Below are 20,072 nucleotides of genomic sequence, written 5' to 3'. Positions count from 1 at the left end.
CACGTACTTCTTCAAATACAAAACCAAAAATGCAAACAAAGAAAAACACCAGTGGTAATTAGCTGGAAAATATATGTTAATAAAATGTAGTAAAGACAATATATATATATATATATATATATATATAACGAAATAAAAAGAAGTAGCGGCTTAAACGACGTTCTTCTCTCTTTCTATCGTCTTCTTCTCTGTTTCGTTTCTTTATCATTAATGATGGTGGTGTGGAACGCGTCGAGCAACTGCGGTGATCCACTTTCCATGCGGCGTACCCTCTTCACTTTATCGGCTTTTAATGTTGTTTTGTCTTCGCTCTTTCCCTCTTTCTTGGGGAACAACAGACAACGTGTTGGGAGAGATTACACTGAATTGCACCGAGGCGATGAGCTTGAAAATGAAAAAAAGAAGAGAAGAGAAGAGATAAAAAAAAAGACACGTGAAAACAAAGAAAAGAAAGCACCAAAACAACAAAATATAGAGAGACAGGCACAATATATACAAACAAATAATAATAATAATAATAAGTAATCTTTTGAGCGACAACGCTTCGGCTCTTTCGTGGCGTGGGGTGGCCTTCCAGGCGTTCAAGAAAATATCGAGAACACGTTCCGTTTTTCGTTTTTTGAGGGAGTCTAAAAAGAAAAGAAAAAAAATTACCTTTTTTCCACACAATCTGCTGTTTTTGTAGCCTTAATAATGCACTATTAAATGGAGAAGCAGCAGGTGTGTGTGCGTGTGTTGTTCAACTATCTTTGTATAGAAAAAACAGAAAGAAGATAACACTTGAGGCTCTCGTACAGAAATTTATCTTCTTGTTGTTTGTTTGGTTTTACTGGTTGTTGACCTCCGCTCTTGTCTACGCTACAAGAACGCAAAGGAGACAGTAACAAGCAAACGAGGGGGAAAAGAAAGAATTAATAATAGCACAACGAAGAGCAGAATAGTGCTGGTGGAGAAAGGGGGGGTTGCCTGATAGGGAAGACTTAAACTGCCACCTGTATTCAGTCCCCCTGTTACTTACAGCCGTGAAACAAACAAAGTTTATTTTATATAAATAAATAGATAGATAGTTATTATTTCCTTTTGACACAAATTGGCACCACGAGAAAGCATAAAAGCGAGAGGGAAGGAGGGAGCTCAACGACCGTCATGGAGGCAGCGGTGGCCGAGGTGCTCAACGAATACTGATAAACTCGCCTCGTGAAGCGAGCTATCAAAGTGTTCTCCTCCTGTGCACGCGTGAATTGTTCTCTTGATGCTATGGGGTTGTTGTTGATTATATTTTGTTGTTTTCCTTCTCGCGGTACGCCCTACTTCACACTTCTGTATCTTTCCTATGGCTGCACAAAAACAAATGGGGTTTTTTATTCTTCGATTCTCTTCTCTAAGCCAAAGCGGACGTCAGCGCTGAAGTGTGTTGGAGGAGAAGAGAAAATAAGAATGAAAATAGAAACACGAAAAGATAAAGGAGAAGGGGTCAAGGGGTATAAAAAAAAAGGAAGCGAAGAGGTGGGAAGGACATGGGAAGCAAGATACGAGGTGTCACCGTCAGTTATTTGGTCGCAACACAACCGCCACCGCAACCAACAGGAAAAGAGCACCAGAAGAAAAAAGCACTGCGCGAAAGCGGGCGGCACATATGAATGAGCGGGTGTGCGCGGGTGTGGGTGCAAAATACATATATATTGCAGTTCAGCGTAGATCCCACGCATTCGCCTGCAACGAGCATTCGGCTCTTTCTTCGCCGATCCGGCGGGGTTTTCCTTCGTTCTTGTTTTCACTCTACGACAACAACAAGGAGCTTGCAAAACAAATATGATCACGTAAATATTTTCTCTTGCCACACATCTTCTTTCTTTTTAGCGTATGTGACCATGCTTATCCTTTAACAGCCAATAGGAAAAAAAAAAGAAAAAAAGAAAGAAAGAACACACCCGGTAAGTCGTGCTTGTCACTTGGGAGAGTCATCCTTTATTATTTTCCACTTCTTTAAACTTTGTGCGGCCGCCATCCACAGCGCACCAACCCACAACCATCAACACATACATATGAGAAGTATTAGAAGAGAATTAAAGAAAGAAGCGAAAACACTTGAATTTGTACATTGGACGTGTTTTTCAGTCCGATCAACAACGACAACAACAACACACGCACGCAAAGATTATCAATAAAAGGAAAACGCGCTAGTAATAATAACGTGGGGTTTTTTTTGGTGGCGATCCGCAGATTGCTTGGCCCTCCTTCTTCGCCGCTCCGCCGACACTTCTTTCCTTCCAGTAAAGGACGCGAGCGGAGAAATGCAGACGCGGGTCGCCATGCGCGCGGAGGAGAACTAAAAACAGAAATAAAACTTCAACAATTAGAAGTGGCAGAAAAAAACATGTAATGAAAAGGCAGTGAAATGAGACGAGAAAAGAAAGAAAGAAAAGGAATGCGCATGAAATACACCTCTGACGACGTTACTTGTGCATGTGAGCGGGCGCAAAACAACACACGACAGCGAGACCAGATGCAAGACAAAAGGAGAAAAAGACAATATAAGAATACAGAAACGAACGCTTGCACGCCAACAGCCCGCAATCAAAGCTAAGCACATTTTTTTAATTCTTAAATATACGATTTGCTGGCAGTTGCACAAGACACGCTTGCGTGTGTGTGTGTGTCGTTTCATTCCTTCTCGACACCAGTGAGAGAGAGAGAGATGGCAAACTCCTCCCTCAGCTCACGGCGACGGAGAGAGAAACAAAAACAGGAGGGGAGGAGAGGAGGAAGAGGAATACCGCCAAAAGGGGAAATAGTTAACAACAAAACAAAAAAAAAGCTGTGTTTTTCATTTTGTAAAAAGAGAAAAGAAATAGACTTAAAAAATGAGATAAAGCGGTCTTCATCGACAAGAGAGAGTGCCCCCCTTCTTGACGGCGCAGCTTCGCCCGCATGCACGCCAACGGCACTGCTGTCGTTTCTCTACATGGCATGTTCTTCTCTTTTTACATCTCGCAGTGCTCCAGCAGGCTCTCCGTGCCCATCACGATCTCCTTAATCACTCGTCGCAGCATGCCATCCTTGTTCATTGTCCAGTCCGGGACGCTCAGGCAGGTGCGGCGCATCAACAGCCACGGCACGGTAGACAGTATATCGTTCCCACCTGCACCCTCCCCCGTCTGCCTCCTCGCAATTTCCTCTTCGCTCTCCTCCGCCAGGTCCAGCACACGGTTCACCGCCGCGTCGTACTCCTCTGGCGACGGCATCGCCATCGTGAAGGTCTGATGGTTCAAGTAGGTGGCCCGCACCCACGACGCGGGCAAATAGGGTGCAAAGAGCTCCACAAACGGCAGACTCAGATCCTCCACGGCGATCAGAAAAATATCTCGGCCACTTCCGCGCAGCGGCCGCACGCGTGGCCGCCTCGACGGCACCGCCGTCTCCGTCGACGTCGCGTCATCGCTGCAGGAGGCCGGACGCCCTGCCGAAACCTCCCGCTGCGCTGATACAGCAGCGGTAGGAGTAGAGAAGGCCGGCGGCTCGAACGTCGTCGTGGTGGGGCGCCTGGACAACAGCGCAGAGCCGAGCTCGTCGCTGCGGCGGCGCTGCAAGGACGCGACGGTCGACGCGTGGGTGAGGTCTTGCCGCCACGGCGGCTTCTCTTCCATGACGGCGGTGGCGAAGGTCTCGGTGGAGTCGCCGAGGTCGGTGTCGTGCTGCGAGGTGTCCTGCGCGGTGCTCTTCAGAAACGCATGGACACTGGTGGAGTCTCGTTGGGAGCCTGACCCAACGCTGCCAGCCTGTAGATCGCCTGCCGCCTGCCGGGGCTGTTGCTGATGCTGCTGCTGTTTCTGGAAGAGCTTGTACTCGACCTCGCTCTGCCTGTACATCTCCGCTACGTACATGAGGCTGCCAGAGACGTAGGTCTCGAAGGTGCGAAAGAGGAACGCGAAGCCGAGGTAGTGCAGCACGCCTTTCAGTAAGTCGGGGACGTGGTTCTCCGTGACGTACGCACAGCAGTTCAGGCAGACGCGATTCGTGAGGTAGTGGTTGCCGCTGTTGCTGGGACTCCCGCCGTCCTGCTGCAGGGGCGAGGAGGAGGACGCGTTAAAGCGGCTGCTGAGGCTGCCGTTGAAGTCGCCGCGTTGTGGCCGATTTGGTGTGATGCCGAGCGGCGTACCGCCACGGCCGCGGCTCGGTTTGGCGGCGCGCGCAGGCGAGAGGAGCCGCGACTGCGCGGCCCCATCGCAGAGGCACCCGTGCCGCTGCGCGTTCTCCTCGGCCATGTGAAAGATGCCTTTCTGAATCAGGGTGTGGTTGCGCAGGTCGGTCGCCATGACCAGCTCGGAAAACATGTCATACAACTCCATCTCGCGACTCGCCGTCCACTCGTGCGCCACGTTGGCCGGGGCGGTGTCTGTCGATGGGTCGAAGGACTGCGACTGCACGTTGACAGAGGCGGAGCTTGGATCTGGGAAGAAATGCAGCTCCGGGTAGCGCAGGAGAGCCATGACGAGGGCCACGACGGCGCCCTGTTGGGGGGAGGCGAAGCTGCACAACATGGCGTAGGGGTGTTTCAGCTGCGTTAAGAGGCGGTTGTCGATGCCGGTGTGAGCCAACATCAGTGTCATGGCAGCCAAAAGAAACGCGGCAACCTCGACATCCGACAAGGCGGCCGCGGTGGTGCCCTCGCACAACCACTGATGGGCGCCCAGCACCATCTCCGTGGCGTGGACAAGGTGGTGGAAGGGATTACCGTCGCGGAAGAACGTCGCGGCCACCTCGAGGAACTTCTTCAGCTTCTGCGTGTCCCACGCAAAGCGCCGCACGAAGTTGTACCGCAGCATCACGTTCAGGCACATCACCACGTAGAAGGAGCGGCTGTCCGTGTACTGGTAGGTGGCCATGCGGAACAGCACACTCATCGGGTTGGCGGCCTCGTCGATGTCGGGCAGGTACGGCACCCCCAGCTCCGCCAGCGCTTTCCGGGTGGCCGACTCGGCGACCCGCACGGGGCAGTGGCGGCAGTACGTCCGCATAAAGCGCGGGCCTGGTCGACGACCTTCCTCCGAGGCCCCGTCGAGCACAAAGTCGGGCATCACACCTTCCATCAGGGGGTCGATCCCGCCGTTGACCGAGGCGTGGCTCAGGTGCAGAACAGAGCAGCGGCGCGGGCGGTGGCCGCCGGCCCCGGTGAGCGCCCCGTCACGGCCGCCCGACAAGCCCGACACGCACGACACGCGGCTGCTGTCGAAGCTTTGTATGTCATCGCCGAGTGACACAGAGCTGCGCCGCTCCGGCAGAGTGGTGTACGATCCGACCGCCCCTGCTGCGGCGGTGTTGCTCCCGCCGTTGTTGCCGCCGACAAGGTGATTGCTCATGTTGGACACCAAACTCGCCACACGGCCGTACGGCTGCGTAAGTCGGTGATGGTTCATGTGGCGCGTGACGATAGTGGGCCCGCCTGACGCCGTGAGAGGCGAGCTATCCGAGACGTTCCCGGCTGCGGCGCTGGACGACGATTGCATCCCCGTAATGGAGGTGGCGGGGGAGGTAACAGGCGGTAGCATCGCCACGGCGCTCATGGCACCGTCACCACCACGGCCAACGCCATTCGCGTCCGTCACGTCATCCGTGGCCACGGTCGCCCCCCATGCGCTGGGTGCGCCTTTGCCCCCCTGACCGTCCGTCACTCCCCCAGCTTGTGGCCCACTGGTGTTGTTAATGAGCATGATGAGGTTGTGGCCGCCGCCGCTGCCGCCCTTGTTGGCAGAAGCGTTGTCGGAGTCCGCCGCCGTGCCGCCGGAGTAGCTTTCATCGCCGGCGAACACGACGTCAATCAGCGACACCACATTCGTTAGGGTGTTGCGCTTGGCGGCACCCGCTACCGGGCTGAGGACATCGTCCGCTGTCGTCGCCATGGGCAGCGGGGTGTCCGAGGTGAAGGACGCTGCGGCAGCCGTGACGACCGCCGAGGGAGGACTGTGGATGACGTGGTGGGGCGCGTCAGCGCGTACGCCGGGCAGCTTCCCAGCCGTCGAGGCGCCCGCCACTGGCGAAACGGCTGGCGAGACGAGTGGGGAGTACGGGGGGAAGAGCGCATCCTGCTCGCACGTTAAGGTCCCTGCGGTGCCCGCAACAGAGTTGGGCAGCGTCGTGAGCTGCGGCGAGGCAGCCTTGGAAGTGGGCGCGGTGCTCGGGTCGTCCGGCGTCGATCGCTCAGAGCTGGTGGGGATGGCGGTCGACCCGCCCTTGAAGAAGGGACCCGCGCTTTGCCGTTGCCCGCCCGTGCCGTCCTCGGCGGCGTAGAGTGGACTGTGGGAGGGCAGCAAGCCCGGTCCGTCTGCAGGTGCGACGTCGGAGTCGACGTTCAGCGGCACCGACGACACGCCTCTTGTCATAACAGACGAGGAGGCTTGCGGGCTGGTGCCAGACATCTCCGCGCGGTCGTACGCGGCGGGCGGGAGGCTGCACTCGTCGACACTGAAATTGCTGCGCGAGCGCCCCTCCGCCACCGGCAGCGGCGTCGCCATCGTGGTCGTCGCCACCGCCGATGCTGCCAGCGTCGTGGTCACCGCCGCGGGCGGCGTGGCGAGTCGACGCACCATCGACTCCGGATTGCGAGAGAAGAGCTCCCCGAGCAGCAGTCCAATGTTGCGCTGTTCATTGGCGACGAGCCGCGATGTCGTAGCGTGAACGGCGGCCTTCGTCACCTCATGGAGACTCGTCTCCTGCGCCCGTCGCAGCGAGACCCCACTGCTCGTCTGGGCGAAGTTCGCCACGTTGTACGTCGGCGTCTCTGCGGACGCCGCGCCGCCGCGGTGAAAGGAGCGCCACGGCTGCTGCGGCTGCTGCTGCAACTGAGGCGCCTGGTGCTGCTGCTGGCCGGGCGCGTGCGTCCGCGACGCCTTCATCAACCTTCCGCCGCTGCCGGTGGTGGTGGTCGTCGCAGAACTGTACAGACGGCCGGCTTTGGCGGAGACGCCAGAAACAGACGCGGAGGATGTCGAGTGGCGGTGGTTGTTGGTGGAGTTGGGTGAGCCGCGGCACCCATCGGTGGTGCGAGGTGAGCAAGGGGAGCTTTCACTGGACAGAGCCGGGGCAAGCAAATGCTCACGGCTCGCCCGCACCCCACCATCATTGGCTCGCCGCAGCTGACTGGAAACCCACTGCTGCAACGCCTCAGCAGAGGCGCCCTCGTGAAGCAGCTCCTGCATGTGCTGGAGAAGATGCACGCTGTCGCTGCCCACGGATTCCGCCACCCCCTCGCCCGCCGCCAGCGGCCCTCTTTCCAGGGAGTGGGTCACCGCCACGCCATCGAGGCGCGCACACGGCGCTTCCTCCTCTTGTTGCTGGACGGAGATGCTGCTCGTGCGGCTCTCGCGGTTTGCCTTGGCTGCCGCGCAACCAGTTCCAGCAGCAGCAGCGCGGCCACCCCGCACGACACCGGCCATGGAGACGTCTGTGCCGTCTCCGCCTGTCACATTCGCAGCAGCAGCAGCAACGTTGGCGTCGATGTCTTGCGCACGGGGCACAAACGCCTGCCGACTCATCCTGTTGGGGATGGCGGCTCCTTCGGGCATGGGGTTCTGCGCCCTGCCAGACGACGACCGTGAAAGAGCAGGGAGCATCTACTTTGGTGTGGGTGATTTGTGCCGTTTCTTAGGAGGGGTCTTTCCGCGGTATCGCTATCCGCAGAACGGAGAAGAGAAAAAACGGGTATCACTGAAAATTAAAATCTGGGGAAACAAATAAATATATGTACGGTGAGAAGAGAGAGGGAGAGAGACGGTTAGACGCGAGTTGTCGAGAGCTTACGCACACGGAGAAAGAGGAAGAAAAGAAACGGCAAAGAACACGGAGGCAGGAAACTGGGGTTTTTCGAAAACAAAAATCTTGAGAAACAGGCGAAGGAGCGAAGAACAACAAAAAAAAGAGAAGAGAAAAGACGCCCACTAGAGGTCGTATGTGTATACGGATAGCTGAAGAAGAATACCTGTGGTGTCTTGGAGCGAAAGCGACAACTTGCAAGTCAGAAAACAGAAAAGGAAAAAGAAGAACAACGCACAAAATAGACTGATATACTTAATAGTATTTTGTTACCCTCACAGCGTCACCTTTTAGAAGAGCACCGCTTTGGCAGAGGGGGGAGGGGAGGGGAAGGGAGAAGAGGAGGGGGGGAAGAAAGGAAAAAATGAGACGGGAAGAGATGGGAAAAGCAGGAAAACAGAATAGTCTACACAACTATTAATATATATTAGGCACTTAGTTGTTTTACATGCGTTCGGTTTAGAGAATGACGAGGAGAAAAGAGGGAGAGGGGGAGGGGGGGACACACACAAGAAAAAATGTGATGGGAAATATCACGTAGGAAAGGAAAACAAAAATCAAGAGAGACAGAGAGAGAGAAGGGAAACTCTTCTTCTTCTCTCGCAAAAGCAATGAAAATAATTTTCACAACAACAACAACGAGAAGGGAGGAGAGAGAGAGAGAGAAAGAGAGAGGGACAACGCACACGCACACACACACGTTCTTTCCTCAGTGCGCGAAATCCTGCCCCGATGCGTACACAGCCGTAGACTCCTTGCAAAAAAAAAAGGACAATCAGGAGCGGAAACAATTGCTGTTACTACCCACAAACCCGTTGCAGGGGAAGGGACATGTACATACAAACAAAACACGAATAATAGAAGTAGAGTTCGAGAGAGAGAAACAGAGAGAGAGAAGGAGAAGGAGCAGCCCACACACACACACACAAAGAAGAAGAAAAAGAATGAAGCACGCAGCGCAGAAAATAAATATATAAACAAACAAAACGGTGCGAAACGTATTGGTGCGTCGCTGCTGCCGTTCGTGGACCCAAAAAAAAAACAACCAACGAAAAGGATTGAAGAGCCGCAACGAAGCGCCTAAACTACTACGTGGAGAAAAGGTAAATATATATTTAATAGAGCAGCGGCTCACTGAAAATGAAGAGGACGGCGAAGAGGACAGCAGACGAGAGAGAGCGCGCCGGGTCCGAGTGAACGGCGAACCAAGTGATCGTCGCAACCTGCAGCGTTTGGCGTAAGGAGTGAAGGAGGAAGAGGAGAGGAGGGATGGCGTGGGTGTGGAGGAGGGAAAGAGATTGGGAGATGAGATCGAGAAAAACAAAAGAAAGCAACATACGCCTCTAACGCATTGGCTCTTGGGCGTGGGGAGAGACGCCGTGTGCGGCAGACACCGTGGCTCTCAAGGTGTACCGCGCTTCCTTCGAATTGCGCATGTCCAAAAGCCTGCAATGCTCCTCGACGATAGTACTTGTAACTTGAGCTGTTGGAAAGTGTGATGAGCAAATACGTACCTTTGTGTGTGCGTGGATGTACGGCGGGGAAATGAGAGCAGAGCAGCGCTACAATACAACAAACAAAAAAAGAAGGCAAACGCGGACAGCTCACAAGGCACCGCAGCGCAGAAAAGGCCGGACCGCACGGCACCTTTGGTTCGCACCGCCCACCGAGCTCGGCCCTTCGTCTCCGTACGCCCCTGCACTTCCGCTCCCCCCCCCCCCCGTCACTCCAGGCGACGGCGCGCTCGCAGTGCGACATACGTGGCACCGCCACACATCACCGCTTCATGGCGCCCTCGGTTAACCTCTTCCACGACAGTCGCACCTCGTCCAGCTGCGCCGCCGCAGACGGAAATCGCACCCGCGCCGCACGATTCCCCAGTAGAATCAGCCGTGTCGGCGTCCCAATACAAAAGAAGGGACTCACCAGCAGGTGCTGGTGTCCGTCCACGTAGACGGAGTCCGCCGCATCACACAACACGTGCGCTAAGCAGTACGGACTCTCGCGCAGCGACCGATCGGTGCTCAGAGGGGCAGCCGCACTAGAAAGCGGAGAAGACGCGCTGGCTTTCGAGTTGGGTGCATCGACCGCGGAAGCCGCAATGCGGTGCCCCGCTGCGTAGGAAAGCGCAGGGCTCCCTGCCCCACTCGCTTGTCTCGTCTTCGCCTCGCGGTCATCGAGGTCGTGGCTCGGCAACACAATTAAAAAGAGGAGACTTTGTGTCGACGACGCTGCTTTTTTCAGGCAGGTGAGAAGGTGCTCCTCCATGCGTCGCAGCAGCGTTGTGTCGAAGGGTGGATTCACCTCCACATGGCACTCGTCACAAGAAGGATCATCTATGACCGGTGCTGCTGTGGTGCTGCCGTGTGCATCACCTTCGGAAGAGGCGGCGCCTCTGCCCAGCATCAAATCGAAGAAGGAGCCCATGCTGCCAAAGAACGCGTCCGTGTCGGGGAACAAGGAGCCGAACTGCGGCAGCTGCGCGTTTAACGGCGATGCAAAGGCCTCGGCGCGGATGTGAAAGGTGCGGGCTAGTTTGTCCATGATGGGCGGCGGGACGGCAGCTTGAGGGCCTTGATTGTAGCCTTGCTCACCGAAAAGGCTGCGGTAGCGCAGGAGCAGTGTGAAGAGCCGGGCCAGAAACGCCTTCTCTGCCGAGCCGAAGGTGGTGACGATGGAGCTCGGTCTTTCCGCGAAGGAAAGAGACGCGTCGGCCCTCCCCAGCACCAAGTTGTGCCACGTGCCAGGGGGAGCAGAAGCAGCAGCCTCCACTTCTGCTCGCTTTATCAAGTCCTCCAGCACACTACTAGCTACCGAGGAAGGAACGGATGCACCCTCGCAGAGATGGGGAGGAGGAGAATCCACCTCCCAGTCGTGCGTATCTTGGTGCTCGTGGCTGCACGGTGTATCGATCTTCTTTTCTTCATCCTGCGGCGGCGGTGCCAGCGATGCGGCACGCGTCGTGTCGTACAACGCCGCCAGCTTGCGTGCAGAGCGCAGCAGAACCGCCACCGTCGGTGACGAGACCCGCGCCGGCAGCTTCACCTCTCTGTCCACTTGTGCGTCCATGTTGGTGTCCGCGTCGCCACGCGGTCGTTTGCGATCTGCGGAGGCGGTTGCAGCGCCTTCCCGGGCAGGGTGCACGGAAAGGTCTGGCGAAGCGCTCTCCATTTCCCGCACACGCAGCTGCAAACACCCACGCGCAACATCCACGCGTACCTGCAGCAGCAGCAGCAGTGCGGGCACCACCGGTGTAATAGAAGGTTGCCCACGCGGTGCACCGCCGTTGCTCAGTGTTGCGGAGTTCCTAGCATCAGACGAGAGGCGTTGAAGACTGTCGGCAAGCTCAGCTCGACGCTGCCGGGCACAGCGTGCAAGGCGGAGGGACACGTCAGCCGCCACGGCAGGCAAGTCCTTCGGTTCGTTGCTGCCGCTGGAGGGAAAGGTGCTTTGCTGTCGATTTGAGTCGACATGGATTTTCTTTCCTGACGGCGTTGTGCGCCGCTTCTTCTGCTGTTGCTGCTGCTGCAACGCACGCAAGAAGAAGACATAAATCCCAGTACTCACGCCGCGATCGGAGTAGAGCTCGTCGCACGGCAGCAGCGGATCCACGTGCAGGGGCACCGGCGGGTCGAGCCACAACGTCTCGCGATCTACCCGCTCCACACACACCGCTGCGGTCGCCGAGGGATCCACAGGTGCGACATCGACCCAGTACGCCCCTCGTGCCATGGAGGCCGTGGCAACGACGCGGTAGTGGTGACGAGCCGCGGCCACGGAAAGCTGCTCCGTTGCTTCTGCAGTCAACGCTGCCGTTGCGGGGGTCGTCGTCGATGCGGAGTGGTCGCGCTTCACGACTGTGGCGCCGACGTCTAGTGGAGTGACACCGCGACGCACCCGCCACGCAGCCGCGCTCGACAGGACGTGTTGATCCACCGCGCCGAGGCCCTGCATCACCCAGCGTGGGGGCAGCTCAAAGTACTCCTGCCAGGTGGCCAGCGGTGAAGTTACGGCGGTAGGGGTGTGATCTGCGTCCCCGCGAACACTGAATGTCGCGTCCGGCAAGCCACACGCGTTCCGCAGGTCTACCTGCATTAAGGAGAGAAAGCTAAGGTGGCGCAGGCACTCCGCAACGACGGCCTGTGCGACGTACGCCTCCGCCTCGCACCACCACCGTGAACGGAAGCTTCTCGGAGCAGTGGCAGATGCCGCCTCGTCGTGGTGCAAGCACGAACGGAATGCCGGCGAATCGAACAGAAAGTGCGCAGTGCGGGAGTGACGGCGCAGCGTGTAGTGGAATGGGATGCGGAGTCGCTGTTTTAAAGAGTCTGTGACTTCGTTAGTGGTTGTGGGGGACGACGAAGGTGTAGAGCTCTGGTTTTGATCGAACCGACCGGTCGTAGAAGAGCTTGCGTCTTTATCATTGGCACCAGGTGGAGAAGAATAGCGCTGCTGGAGAGCCTCTTGCATAATCAGTACGACGCGATCGTCGGCAAATACCTGCTCCACGCCCTCACGCTTCTGGCGTACGTTCATGTTTGGGAAAGTCTATGGGTGTGGGGGGTGTCTATTCTCTTGATGGAGCGCACATAGCCGTGGATTACATACAAGTGAAGGCACAGTAAAGCACACGTGTAAAAGGAAAGGAGAGGAAGGAGGAGAAATTCTTTTCTTTAAAGGAGCTGACGTGAGTGCAAGAGGAAAGCGGAGAAGCAGAGAAGTGGAAGGTTATTATCACGTTGTTGGTATGGGAGCTCTTGTATGGCAACAACGCACTCGGTTGCTGTTATTCTTACAAAAGGAAACTGTAAGGGAAGAGGATCTGTGTTGAGCCATTTAATTCTCCCTCCCCTCCCTCCTTGCGCTTTCTGCTCTGTTGGACCTGATCGACACAGATAGCAATGGAGTTCGCATTCACCTTTCCAATAATAATAAGTATGAAATAAAACTCGAAACCGCCGTGCGAATTCGAGAAGATTCAGCGAGTTATGCACGCACACCTCTGCGCAACACATCGATTGCGTGAGGGGAAGGCTAAATAACAATTTAAGAAAGAAAAGAAAAGAACGGATACTCTGTTTTTGTTGTTTCTGGTGCTTTCTTCAGTGATACATGCACTTCTCTCGCTTCGATAGCCACCATAACGGAAAACGCACCTCTCAGTGTAACTACATCACCCATATCACTACGCACACACGCAGACACACACATGCATATAAATATATATATACTCGCAAACTCATACACATACAAGCAATTGAATCAGAGCATGCAGAGATCAACGCAGAACGAAAAACACACCCAATACACTACAGTGTGAAAAGCTGTGTAAATAGCTTACCAGCAAACTAAAAAACCATGAATGAAAAGAAGAAGAGAGTCAAGAGACTTGCTTTTTGCTTCTACATAAAACAAAAACAGTTAAATATATATATATATGTAAACAAGAATCCGAAAGGAAGGAAGTAGAGATTCCCGGCGAGTCTTCCTGCACCGTTACGACTAATCCAAAAGAAAAAGATCCGCAGATCATAAATAACTGTAAGACATAAAAAAAGAAGAAGAAGAATGACATCAAGATATTTATAAAAACACTTGAGGAGCACATCACTCTTCACCACAACTAACATACCGTTCTTTTTCCTTTTAGGGGGAGAGAGTGGAAAGGGAAAAGGGGAGAGAAAAACAAAAGAGGCGCAGCATTGGCGGAGTCGAAGCAAGGCGGAAACACAAGCCGAAAGCCGTATCTGTACACATCGAAATAGCAGGTGCCACACGCTTCACCCAATTCCTTCGCCCCAACGGCAGAGAAACGGACTCCTTCTTTCCGTAGCGAAACGCATCTGCGTGATACACACAAGGAGAAAAAAAAAAAAGAAGTATTCAATGATAAACTCTGAAACCAGCACCACTCCTCAGACACAAAAAGTGCGGTGGCGGAAAACAAAAAGTAAAAGGAAAAGGCGGGATGGATGGAAAGCAGCACTGGAAAGAAGTGTCAAAATATATATGGAGAGATGAAGAAATAAACGATGACACTCCGCCTTTGAACGGCGTAGCGAGAGAGGACATGCTGTGCGGACGTATTCATCGTCCACGGAATCACACAGGCACTCTTTTCTCAAGTACACGACGCGACGGAAGCAAACGGGCTAGCAACATGAATACTCCCCCTTTAGCGCACCGGGTACTGACGGCGCGCGTGCGGGTCGGCCGGCGTCCGCGCACCGGTGGAGGCGGCCCGTGTCGGGCTGACCGACACTGGAGGCAGCACGCCATCACCAACGGGATGCGGGGCGCGTCCGCTTGAGACGCCCTCCCCGCCACTGCCGTTTCGACTGCGGGCGGAGACAGCGGTGGGGTGTCCGCCGGCGCTCGGCGTAGGCGGTAGCGACCCCGACTGCCGTCCCTGACCCGCACTAGAGTTGAGCCGGCGTGCGCTGCTGCCGCTGCCGCCATCACCCGGCACGGGCGTCGCTGGCGGCTGCGGCTTGTAATACTCCGTGTCGTGGTCGCCTGACCGTCCCGGGCGGGTGGCGGCCGACACGCGGTCACGTCCTGCACTTGCATTCACGGGTCGCGTGACGCGCACCTCCACTACTTCCTCGGCCGCTGCCGGCTCTGCGTTTACGGATGGCAAAGCCTACCGGAATAGCTGGGACCGGGTGTTACCGTTGCCGCTGCTGGGAGCGCCTGGGCTATGGGGATTTGTGTGACCGTTGGTTGTGGTGGTGGCACCGTTGTTGTTGCTCACGGGCGTGCGACTATCCTTATTGTTGTTGGTACCTGGTGGAACAGGGGTGGCTTTCGCACCGCTCAGCCGTCGCTGCTCCGGTTGTGGTGATCGCTGCGGCGGCGGCGGTTGCTGTTGCTGTTGCTGGCTCATCCGACGCTGACGAGGCACCGTAGTGGAAGACGACGGTGAGATCACATCTCCCTCCTGTGCCAGCTGTGCATTTGCCTCCGCAGCCACATCGCTTTGGCGGCGTCGATTATCCTCCGCCCTTGCCAGTCGCTCCTTCCGCAGCTGCATCTTCTCCTGCTCCTGGTCAAACCGCTTGCAGAACATCGTCAGCGTGCGCAGCACCTCGTTCAGCGAGAAGGTCTCCTTCTTCTCACACAGAAACGTGCACAGACGCTCCATCTTGCCGTCGATCGTCTCCGCAAGCTTCTCCACACGCTCCAGCTCCGGCAGCGCCCGAATAATGAACTTGCCCAGCACGGTGGTCCAGCGGCTGTCGTTCTTCAGCTCCTCAATCAGCAGCTTGCACTTCTGCAGACGGCCGCGCAGCTTCTTCAGCTCCTGCTCGATGCTCGGCACGTCGATCTCGCGGCCCGCCTCCACCATCGGCATTAGCTCATCCGAGATGTGCAGCATCCCGGCCTGGGAGGGGTTCGACGCCTCCATGGAGCTCAGCGACTCCGCAACGTAGGAAAGCAGCGTGCTCTTGCCGTCCGTCGTCTTGAAGTCCATGATCTGCGGCAGCTGCGTGATCGGGAAGCCCTTCGCGTCCTGGAAGCGGCTGCCCTTGTTCAGGAAGTTGCTCACCTCCAGCAGAAAGTACAGCATGTCCGGCAGCGACCTCGAGTCGAAGATGGCGTCGATGGCACGGTTCGCCTTCGCCAGCTTCTGCTCCAGGTCTTCGAGGTCGCCGTGCAGCTTGTACTTGAGGCTCCACGCGTGGATGCGCTCCGCGTAGTGGTCGATGGTCTGCGTCATCAAGATGAAGCGCACCGCCATCGGCAGCTCCTGCTGCTCCGTCCGCGACCAGGGCTTTCCGTGTGCCTTGCGTGCACGGTTGATCGCCTCCAAGTCTTCGGCAGATGGGATAATCTTCAGCAAGCCGGAAACGCGCTCTTCGCCCAAGGTCAGCGTGTCGAAGGTGCGTATGCTCGCTTCGATTTGCTGGATCGGAAGCCGTATGAACTTCAGCACAATGCCCACGTTGCGGTCACGGTCGGGGGTTAAAATCTCCATGGCACGGCTGGTCGCCTCCTCCATCTCGCCCTTCGGCTTCAGCTCCCGCTTTGTGAAGAGCTCCTCCAGCTGCTTGCGCGCATCGTCGGAGAGCATCGGGCGGCCGGTGACCTCGCCAAAGACACCGACGGAGTCGCCGATGGCGCCGTTGATGGGCACCGGGCGCGTCTTGCCGGTGTTCGCGGCGGGAGCGGCCGCGCCCGGCCTGCCCTTCGTCCCAGGCGGGGGTGGCGGTGGCGGCGGTGCCGCAGGCCCACCTGTCCGGCCGAGGCCCGGTGGAGGCGGTGGCGGAGGAGGGGGTGCTCCGCCGATGGACGGCGGCGGGGGTGGCGGTCCCGCACCACCTCCCGCAGCGGACGGGCACGGTCGCGACGGTGGTATCCCGGGCGGCGGCGGGGCTCCTTTCGCGGGCGGCGGCGGCGGAGGGGGAGACCAACCGGTGGGGACGGTGCGGGCGCTCCGGACGTCGACGGCGATGATGGCGGAGGCGGCGGCGGCGGCGGTAGACCGGCCGGTGGTGCCGGTCCGTGCGACGAAAACCCTGAGGATGCCGGCGGCGGAGGAGGAGGCGTTGGAGGCAGTCTAGCGGAGGGCGCGGAAGCTCCTCCAGAGGACGAGACGGGGGGAGGTGGAGGTGGCATTCCTTTCGGTGCGGTCGGTGCCACTGCCTCCCCACTACCCGTCGCATCGCTTTCGAGCGAGTTCGACGCGGACGCCCGCCGCTGCCGCCCCACATCGCCGTGCGGCTGAGACGCGCGGCGCAGCACGTCGTTGAGAAGGCTCTCCGTGTGGGGGGAGTTCTGTGGCCGCTCCCCCTGCTGTCCCGCTGCGCCCGCCTCGGACAAACCGGGGGTGTAGGACGATGTGAGGTGGCCCGCGGCGCCAGTGGATGGCGCCGCCTTACCGCTCACACCTCGACTATCCAACGGCACGGCAGACGAACGCGTGTCGCCGTTGGTCGCGTTGCTACTCCGTTGATTTTGGTTTACTGCGGCCACGCTGCCTCGGCGCGGGGCGACGACGGTGGCAGGGGCGTGGGGACACGGTCGGCTGTTTGTGTTGCTCGTCCCGTCCGGAGGAACATTGGGGCTGCTGCCCGCCTCTGACCCAGGTAAGTTGCTGCTCGAGGCGTTGTTGGAGCTAGAGCTTGGTCCGCTGCCGCGCGCGTGCGCCGTCGGCGACAACTCTACGCGGGTCGCGAGCCGCGTCGGCACATCCGCGGCGTCCTTCGACAGCGAGGGTCGGCGGGCACGCCGGACCGCTGGGGAGGTGGACGACTTTGTCACGCCGCCGTCTGCGGCTGCCGCGTCCTGCGAGGCGCCGTCTGCACGATGGAAAGGGTAGGACGTGCGGGGAGCCACACTAATCGCCCCGCTGGTGCTGCTGCTGCTAGCGTCGCGTGCTGGCGATACCGCCGGAGAGGCGGCGAGGAGGTTGCTGCGGGACGCCTGCCGCTCCCGGTTGGGCGCGGCAACAGCGTTATCGCGCAGCTGCCGGAACTCCTGCGGCGACAGACTCGTCGTGACGGTGTCGTCGCCCAGGCCAGGACTAGTGCTTGTGAGATCAGCAAGGCTGGCGCGGGCACCGATCGCGCCATTCAGTTTGTGGTAGGCTGCTTCGATTTGCTTCTTGTGATCGGGTCGCGGTCGAGCACCACCGGTGGCGGCTACGCGGGCGAAGACGTTATCCATTTCATCACGCGTCAGGTTGCGATTGGCGGCGCGGTCCTGTCGCAGGAAGGTGCGAGCGTGCTCGACGTTGCCGTCGGTGAGGCGCAGCGCGGTTCGAATCTCCTCCTCCGGGCGCTCCGGGAACTCCGCCTGAAGGGCCTGGGTGGCGCCGCCTGGGGACTGCCCAAGACGTAGCAGCAGCAGCGGGAGCTCCTGGGCCTCCATGTCCGTGAGCGCCTGCTGCTGTGAGGCGACAATGGTGTTCGGCAGCTGCGTGGAGCGCTGCCCAGCCTTTTGCGCCAGTAGGCCCGCCGCCTCCTGGGCATCACCATTGGTGGCGTTCAACGTGCGGATCACCTCCCCCTTCCAGCTCGGCGGCAGCTCTAAGAACTCGAGGAGTCGCTGCACAACGTCGTGGGTACCGTAGTGCAGCGCATCCACGCTATTCGGCGACGCCAGTCGCTCCTCCACCTCACTCTGTAGGATGGCCAGCATCAGGTCGGTGTCGCCTTGAGCCGCCAGCGCCACGTCCCGCACGTGCTCCGGCGAGACGCCGTGCGCCTCGGCGATGGACTGGATGTACTCCTTTGTCAGCTCCACCGTGTGAAACTGCGAGCCGGGGCGTAGGTTGTTCACCCCACTCATGGAGAGCGACCGGCGGCGGCCCAGGGACGGCCTGCGGATCTGCTGCAGGGAGGCGGACGGGCTCGTGCTTTCCGGTACAATGCCACCATCGTCAATGTGCACGGTGGCTCGTCGTCGTGGTCCGTCGGGTGACCCGACACGCTTTGGCTCTTCGCCGGCATTTCCGCCGTTCGACTCTCCACTGCTGGTGTAACCCGTTTTGCTCGCCGCATCCGGGGTGGGCGGCGCGTCTTCCAGAGGGGACGACTTGCCAGGGACCGCGAAGTTGCTCTCCGAGACGACCTCCGCGCCGACCTCGGCGAACTCGACGTAGGCGCTGGACCGCCGCTTCGACGGTGGTCGGCGAAAGGACATGCTTGACGAACGAAGCCTTGCGTATTTACTCTCCTTCTTCTTTTCTGTTGCTGATCTTCTGATATGTGTTGTGGTGGGACGTAGTTTCTTTTCGGCCTCACCGTTCTCCAACGCTGCGGTGTGCGCCAAAAAAAAACACAAGAAAATAGAAGGAAGCGGGGCGGCGTCGTCCGCGTCAACGCACTTCGTGCCGCGGTGCGGAGAAAGGAAAAGAATCGATCGGTGTATGAGCAAGGAAGACGACGGATGATCCGCCTCTCTTCGCTGGGAGAACGAGAAACGAAAGGAGCAACAAAGGAAAAAAATTAAAGGACGCCACCAAAAATTTTGAGCCAAGAACGGCCTACAAGAAATAGTACAAAAGCAAAGTAAGAAAGAGTGGCGACGGCGAAACTCTCCACAAAAAAGACGACGATGTGCGGCTGGGAAAACAAGAAAATGAAAAATAGAAAACAAAACAAAAGAAAACAACAGGCCGGAGCAGCCACCCGTGTCGCGCCAACAAACGGCAGTGCCCCTCAATCTTATGTACAAAGATGGAGAGAGGACCTCCGCCGTGGCTCCGAAAAAAAAAACCCGGGGGAAAAGAAAAGAGGGAGAGAGAAGTATTAACAGTTTGTTTGTTTTTCAAATTGCACAGAGTGTTAAACGCAAATGTAGCCGAACACTAACAACAATAATAATAATAATCACAATATAAGCGGAGAAAAGGAGGGGGGGAACAGCAGAGGAAGTAAAAGAAGACAGAAAAAAAAGGGACTGTGCGTGGGCGTTGTTTCTATTGAAGCAGTAACGCGAAGACGATGGTGTGGCCTGCAAACGCCGACGTCGCAAAAACCCTCCCGTGCACGCAGCAGTGAATCGTATATCGCGCGCTGTGGTTGCGCTTGTGGGTGTGTGTTTGTATGTGTTATGGAGATTGTGGTTGAGAGTGTACGGCACAGACTATGCAGAAGGAAGGCAGTACTGGCTAGAGACTTCGCTCCGAAAGCACGCACCAAAACTTGGGTTTCATTGTTTTCCCCAAGAAAAAGAATATTAAGGAGGCGGGGTAGGGAAAAGGCGGGAGTGCCAAAAGGCAAAGGTGGAAGGATGGCGCGAAGGCGAGGCAGGAGAAAACGCCAAAAGAACACCACAAAACGAAACACACATTCCGTTACCGCAACAGCAATGCATCGGGCTTAACCGTCGAAAGAGGTGGAAGGCCTTGTGGCAAGGGTGATGCAAAGACGGCGTTACACATGGGTCTCAGTGTGTGTGTGTGTGTGTAGGGGGGAGGGGGGGGTATGTGTGATGTTGGAGAAGAACAAAAACGGCGAGTAAGCAGTCTGCCGATCACTGGAAACACGATGATGATGCACCGGACGTATTACGATAATTCTTTTCTTGAAGGTTCCCCTCGCACGGAAGCGACTGGAAGAGTAGAAGAGCAGGAGAACAGGGTCCTTGGTGTGCCACAGAGAATCGGATAAGCTGATGTACCACGAAATAAGAAAAAAGCACCAGCGGCAAACTCATCAGCGTCGATGGCGGCGCAAAATGAAGTGCACGTTTGAAAATACAAAAAAAAAGGGTTCGGCTTTAGCGGAACGAGAATCCCTTTTTCCTTTTTGCGG

General features: G+C 57.2%; 4 protein-coding genes across 5 annotated transcripts; all 4 read right to left on the bottom strand.

Moving 5' to 3' along the window:
• Nucleotides 1-2,984: 2,984 nt before the first annotated feature.
• ABB37_07970 (hypothetical protein) lies at nt 2,985-9,034 on the bottom strand (the record flags this gene model as incomplete). The annotated part of the gene is made up of 1 exon (XM_015806791.1): nt 2,985-9,034. Exon 1 carries the CDS (start codon nt 7,608-7,610, stop codon nt 2,985-2,987), a length of 4,626 nt encoding a protein of 1,541 aa, XP_015654662.1. The 5' UTR covers nt 7,611-9,034.
• Nucleotides 9,035-9,585: 551 nt separating this feature from the next.
• ABB37_07969 (hypothetical protein) lies at nt 9,586-12,493 on the bottom strand (the record flags this gene model as incomplete). 2 transcript variants are annotated; one of them, XM_015806789.1, is made up of 1 exon in its annotated part: nt 9,586-12,493. In XM_015806789.1, exon 1 carries the CDS (start codon nt 12,343-12,345, stop codon nt 9,586-9,588), a length of 2,760 nt encoding a protein of 919 aa, XP_015654660.1. In that variant the 5' UTR covers nt 12,346-12,493. The 2 variants fall into 2 exon arrangements, with proteins under 2 accessions (XP_015654660.1, XP_015654661.1); XM_015806790.1 differs by having other exon boundaries at nt 9,586-12,385.
• A 1,959-nt stretch (nt 12,494-14,452) lies between these two features.
• ABB37_07968 (putative Formin) lies at nt 14,453-15,811 on the bottom strand (the record flags this gene model as incomplete). The annotated part of the gene is made up of 1 exon (XM_015806788.1): nt 14,453-15,811. One exon carries the CDS (start codon nt 15,809-15,811, stop codon nt 14,453-14,455), a length of 1,359 nt encoding a protein of 452 aa, XP_015654659.1.
• Nucleotides 15,812-15,825: 14 nt separating this feature from the next.
• ABB37_07967 (putative formin) lies at nt 15,826-18,456 on the bottom strand (the record flags this gene model as incomplete). Its single annotated transcript, XM_015806787.1, has 1 exon — nt 15,826-18,456. One exon carries the CDS (start codon nt 18,454-18,456, stop codon nt 15,826-15,828), a length of 2,631 nt encoding a protein of 876 aa, XP_015654658.1.
• Nucleotides 18,457-20,072: the final 1,616 nt, after the last annotated feature.

Source organism: Leptomonas pyrrhocoris, assembly GCF_001293395.1.
Source record: "Leptomonas pyrrhocoris isolate H10 chromosome Unknown, whole genome shotgun sequence".
Lineage (NCBI taxonomy): Eukaryota > Euglenozoa > Kinetoplastea > Trypanosomatida > Trypanosomatidae > Leptomonas > Leptomonas pyrrhocoris.
The sequence above is the reverse complement of the archived record's forward strand: the minus strand, read 5'-3'. Positions and strand labels throughout refer to the sequence as shown.